Source organism: Schistocerca piceifrons, chromosome 5 (genome assembly GCF_021461385.2).
Source record: "Schistocerca piceifrons isolate TAMUIC-IGC-003096 chromosome 5, iqSchPice1.1, whole genome shotgun sequence".
Classification (NCBI taxonomy): Eukaryota; Metazoa; Arthropoda; class Insecta; order Orthoptera; family Acrididae; genus Schistocerca; species Schistocerca piceifrons.
The window spans coordinates 307046067-307052066 of record NC_060142.1 but is presented as its reverse complement, the minus strand read 5'-3'; the positions used below and the strand labels follow the sequence as shown (position 1 = coordinate 307052066).

Sequence of the window (6000 nt, the reverse complement as noted above, 5' to 3'; positions counted from 1 at the left end):
GCATACATATGGCATACATATGGAGTAAACTGTGAGAATATTGAATCTAGTGAATAGCCTTTTGCAAGATGTTCATTGTTTTATTTTGGCTATGATTCTCAAGGCCCTCTACTACATTATGGAAACTTTTTCATATTAGTGTGGCAAGTCCTACCCCACAGTACTATTCCATGAGGCAAGAGAGGGTATCCTAAACTAAAATATACAGTCCTTAGGGTTTCACAATGTATGGTGAGAATATTCTTGATTCACAAAAGAACATAAAATGTCCTTGTGCATCAAAGGATGGCCATGGTAGCCCAGAATTGGTTATGGCATTGAAATAAAGCATTTTAAAAGTATTTTTGGCTGATTACATTATTCACCAACAATCAATAGTAGCTGCTGTGTTCACAAGACGCAACATGGATAAAATAATGAAAGTAAATGATTTATCTGGGCACAGCAGTCGTATGTTGGCACTGAAACATGTCAAACAGTTGAGTTCACAGTTTGAAATAAAAAAGTATAATTTAAATGTAAGCAATGAACTGATCACAGTGTTAAAGAGAACTTATGGGAAACAATACTTGGAAAAAGTTAACAAAACCAGTAGTATTTATGAACAATTTAACACTTTTTAAACATAGTCCTTCAGCTCTTTGGGCTCACTCTACTCATGAAACGAATGTAAAATTACACAGGAACAGTGGCAAGGGATGAGTAACATGTGAGATGAAAGACAGTTGCACCAGGATGAGGAGCATCTGTTATACAGAGAACAAACTGTAACCAAAAATTGTAGGTTCATTTGTATAATCTTAGTCTTTGATAAAAAGCAAAATAACAGACAATATAAAACAAACAATCTGAGGCCTCCAACAACAAATGAATAAAAAGTAATGAGGAAAAGAAATTTCCATTTTACTAGCTGAACAGTTGCAGTGTACCAAGAGATTTCTTGAGCTCATTATTTCAGATGCCATCTCAACAATGACTCTTCCAACAGCCTGAAAAGTTGATTGATTCTGATAATATGAGGTGCTTCAGAACTCAAAAGAACTTTATGTACACAAACATTGGCCATAAAAGCATACATCAATGTGAAATACTGTATTTGTCCTTCATTTTAACCTGCATTTGTTACTAAACAAGCTGAGTGGCCTGACAAGTTTCAGGTTACTTGTATTTTAGCTATCTGAGGCATCTAATAATATTACCTCTTTATCTCCATGAAAAATTAATGTGATTGCCCAGGCAATCTCTCTCACATTTTATTTTACTTGCAGCCCTGACACTGCAAATTGACAGAGGTACTAAATATCAATCAATCATGGGCTTCGGAACTGCATTTACTGACTCTTCTGCAATTAATGTGTTTTCCCTTTCATCAGATGCTCAACAAAACCTCATGAGGTAACAATGACTAATTGCTTAATTATTTAAATTTATTTATTTGTCACTTATATCCATTTTCTGTAGACTGTATTTGTTATAAAGGTAACAATGTTGATAATGTTGATGATTTCACCTGAATATTGTGTTGTGAAAATTTATATAAAAGTTGTTGTTGTTGCGGTCTTCAGTCCTGAGACTGATTTGATGCAGCTCTCCATGCTATTCTATCCTGTGCAAGGTTCTTCATCTTCCAGTACCTACTGCAACCTACATCCTTCTGAATCTGCTTAGTGTTTTCATCTCTTGGCCTCCCTCTATGATTTTTACCCTCCATGCTGCCCTCCAATACTAAATTGGTATATAAAAGTATATAAAAGTATGGCTATATAAAATTATATGCAGCAAATTTATAAGTACTGTCTGTCTAGTCCTTCTCATTTTCAATAATTTATCTGTGTTCTTTTTAGAGTAAATGTTTCTGACAGAACAAATACTGAATAACAGTATGCACAATAACAGCAATTAGTCAAAAACCTGTGGAAGTTTGGAGACCACAAAGAGTGACAATCAAAGAACAACTGGGCTTTCTTATGAAAAACTTAGAAACTTTTTAAATAACAAATATCAAATCACTATAGGAAACATAAAAATCTAAAGGTGTTTCTACAAAAATGTGTTATGCATAACAAAGTGTTATACAAAAGTCACAGAAATTGGACTGATGTTCCCAGATATATGTAAGCTACTGTAACATCACTGCAATGACAAAATCAGGATAGAGGGAGTGTCTACATGCACAAAGGAAGAATCAAGTTTTGGGTCAATCTTCTTAACCCACCACTCACATGAATAGCTCTTTGAATGCTTTTGCGTACTATTTACTTGATAACATACAAGGTAGCAGTTCTTACAGTATACAGTATACATTTTTAACTTCACCAGGTAGTTTCAGAGAGTGCTATTGACAACTGCTACAAAAAACTGAGGAGCTACTGGGTATGGCGATTTCAACATTCATTTCAACTTGGGCAATACTGATGAAGGCATTTATAGTTACTGATATCCAGAATTAATTTTCACCACTCAATTACATTCTCAACAGAAATAGAACATGGTCTGTAGTGACTAATAATTTATTCTAAAGCCAATTGTCTTTCATGAAACTGATGATGGGAGCCCTGTAATAAATGATATGCATCAGAATTATGATCCAATTTCAGCAATGAGATGTCCCTGTTAAATTAGTTCAGACTTTGAAGAAATAAATGATGCTGAACATTTTACATTCTTAACAAATCTTATATTACAAGGACACTTGTACCCATAGTAATTCTACAAGAACAAATAAAAATCAAATCAATCAAAATCAGATACACACCGTTATTTCTGAAACATCTTTGGTACACCAAATATTATAATGAAAATTGCTCAATTACACTGTGGCTGTGACAACAAACCAGCTGTTTAGTCTCAAGAATATTCACTTTCAAGCTGCAGCTGATGGTAAACACATCCACATATTTAATGAAAATGTTTCACAAAACAATAATAAAAATTGAGCAGTTGCTGGGAACTCTCCCTCCATCTCATCATTTGTTCTCATGATAATCATGACATATACCTTCAATAGTTCTTTTCCGAAGTTGCTGTCTTTCCCTGTTGTGATCTCATCCTTCATCTCTTGTCATTTTATATGCCATCACCCCTGTGTCCTCAAATAGTGTTTTCTTTACTCCCAAAATTCTACTCTCTCTGTCGTTCTCTCTTATTAGCAAATCAATCCTCATTTTTATTTAAAGCCATCTGCCTCTCTCCAGAATTTAACTTCGCTCTCCTTGCTTCATACATTTTGCTAGAATATTTTCAGTACACAAAAAAATAAAATGTATAATTCCCTTGTTCAAATTTTGAAATTACCCTCGACGAATTATTCATTGGAAAAATAACACATTTCCAGAATAAGAGTAAAGAGCAATCTTTCCAGTGAACTATGTTAAAATGCATTTTATTTTATTGTAATTTTTATTTTTATTGTAAATGTTTAACCTCATGTAGTTTGGCGTTTAAAACTCTGAAACTCTATGCCCAGACACCAGAGGAGATGAAGTTAAAAATTTGTAATAAAATGAAAGGCAGTAATGTTTTAACATGGAAAGACTGCTCTTCATTCTTCTGGTGGGAAAGTGCTGTTATTTTACTGAAGAATTCATTGTGGACAGTGTTGCATTTTGAACAAGAGAATTACATGTTTTATTTTCTGTTTACTGGAAACTGTGATAAGTATTTATGTACCTATTTCATATTTCTTCTACAAAGTTTCTTATTGTAAAACCTGACCTGTCACCTGAACATCAAATCAATTGATTTGGAAACTGTATGCAATGAGATGAATGAATCACATTTCACACTCACATTTCCTCACCTCACACAATCCTCTCCCCAGACCATATCTCATTAACATAGAGTCAGAGTTATAGTTAGAGAGAGAGAGAGAGAGAGAGAGAGAGAGAGAGAGAGAGAGAGAGAGAGAGATATTGTTTGTCATGAGTAAACATTCACAGCAGTTACCTTCTTACTATAATTTATTCTACTCTCTAAATAATACAATTATTTGTAAGAATCTCTGTAATCACCACCATCTGGTATAGATGGTTTAATTAATGTAATTTTGTGTTGGACACAAGTTGTTGTTGTTGTGGTCTTCAGTCCTGAGACTGGTTTGATGCAGCTCTCCATGCTACTCTATCTTGTGCAAGCTTCTTCATCTCCCCGTACCTACTGCAACCTACATCCTTCTGAATCGGTTTAGTATATTCATCTCTTGTCTAACAAGGGGAGGCCGTCAATTGTGAAATTCAGATTCGATTCATACTGCGCATAATAAAAGCCCATGGCCAGAGGTGTAATGTGGCAAAGCACCAAGATGCACTTCTCAGCCGTTATCGAGAAAATCGAGTTAAAAGAAACCATTGCGGTGAAATACTCTCTACGATTAACAACTTACTACAGCGTCGTGGCGCAGCGGTAAGCACTCGGGTTCGTAATCCGAAGGTCGCCGGATCGAATCTCGCGCCATGCAACCTTTTTTTTCTTAGTATTTGTTTTTTGTAATTCAAATGTAATATATATATATATAAAAAAAAAACAAAGATGAGGTGACTTACCGAACGAAAGCGCTGGCAGGTCGATAGACACACAAACAAACTGTGATAAAATATGTCTGCTTGTGTCTGTATGTGTGGATGGATATGTGCGTGTGTGCGAGTGTATACCTGTCCTTTTTTCCCCCTAAGGTAAGTCTTTCCGCTCCCGGGATTGGAATGACTCCTTACCCTCTCCCTTAAAACCCACTTCCTTTCGTCTTCCCCTCTCCTTCCCTCTTTCCTGATATATATATAATAGAAGGAAACATTCCACGTGGGAAAAATTATATATAAAAACAAAGATGAGGTGACTTACCAAACGAAAGCGCTGGCAGGTCGATAGACACACAAACAAACACAAACATACACACAAAATTCCAGCTTTCACAATAAACTGTTGCCTCATCAGGAAAAATCACAAATGTTATTAATTGTCTTCATAATGTTAACCACGTATAGTTAACGGAAGACGTAGAAACGATATTCCGAAACGAATACGTATAGCGTAAGTCAAACGTTCGAATTAGAATGGACCCCCCAAGAACACAAATTTGCTGTGGCAGGTATGAAATATAAACTCCGTTACTCGCTCGTTACACTTGGGGCTGAAATGAGCCGCCGCATAACAGCGTAGTTGCCTGCTAACTTCGAAAGAAGGTAGATGGGGTCCCTAGCGCAACTTATAACATCATCGAAAATCAGTGCGGACAGGAGAGCTTTGGTACACCCTGTTAAAAAAAACAGAAAAATGGAGGCGGTACAATTGGAGAGCGATCCGCCTTCACCAACATACATAAGCAATTCATTAATATATATATATAAAAAAACAAAGATGATGTGACTTACCGAACGAAAGTGCTGGCAGGTCGATAGACACACAAACAAACACAAACATACACACAAAATTCAAGCTTTCACAACAAACTGTGGCCTCATCAGGAAAGAGGGAAGGAGAGGGAAAGACAAAAGGATGTGGGTTTTAAGGGAGAGGGTAATGAGTCATCCCAATCCCGGGAGCGGAAAGACTTACCTTAGGGGGAAAAAGGAGGAAAAAAGGACGGGTATACACTCGCACACACACACATATCCATCCACACATATACAGACACAAGCAGACATATTTAAAGACAAAGACAAAGAGTGAAACTCTTTGTCTTTAAATATGTCTGATTGTGTCTGTATATGTACGGATGGATATGTGTGTGTGTGCAAGTGTATACCCGTCCTTTTTTCCTCCTTTTTCCCCCCTAAGGTAAGCCTTTCTGCTCCCGGGATTGGGATGACTCCTTACCCTCTCCCTTAAAACCCACATCCTTTCGTCTTTCCCTCTCCTTTCCTCTTTCCTGATGAGGCAACAGTTTGTTGGGAAAGCTTGAATTTTGTGTGTATATTTATGTTTGTTTGTGTGTCTATCGACCTGCCAGCGCTTTCGCTCGGTAAGTCACATCATCTTTGTTTTTAGATATATTTTTCCCACGTG

The 6000-nt window shown here is 36.4% G+C and overlaps 1 protein-coding gene across 1 annotated transcript in view; it reads left to right on the top strand.

Annotated features, from left to right (window-relative positions):
* The first annotated feature begins 1290 nt into the window (after positions 1-1290).
* Positions 1291-6000, top strand: part of LOC124798960 (lysosomal acid glucosylceramidase-like) — a 129181-nt gene continuing 124471 nt past the window's right edge. Inside the window, exon 1 of the mRNA XM_047262494.1 lies at positions 1291-1395. Within this exon, the coding sequence (XP_047118450.1) occupies positions 1313-1395 (83 nt within the window). The 5' untranslated portion in view covers positions 1291-1312. The remainder of the gene's footprint in view (positions 1396-6000) is intronic.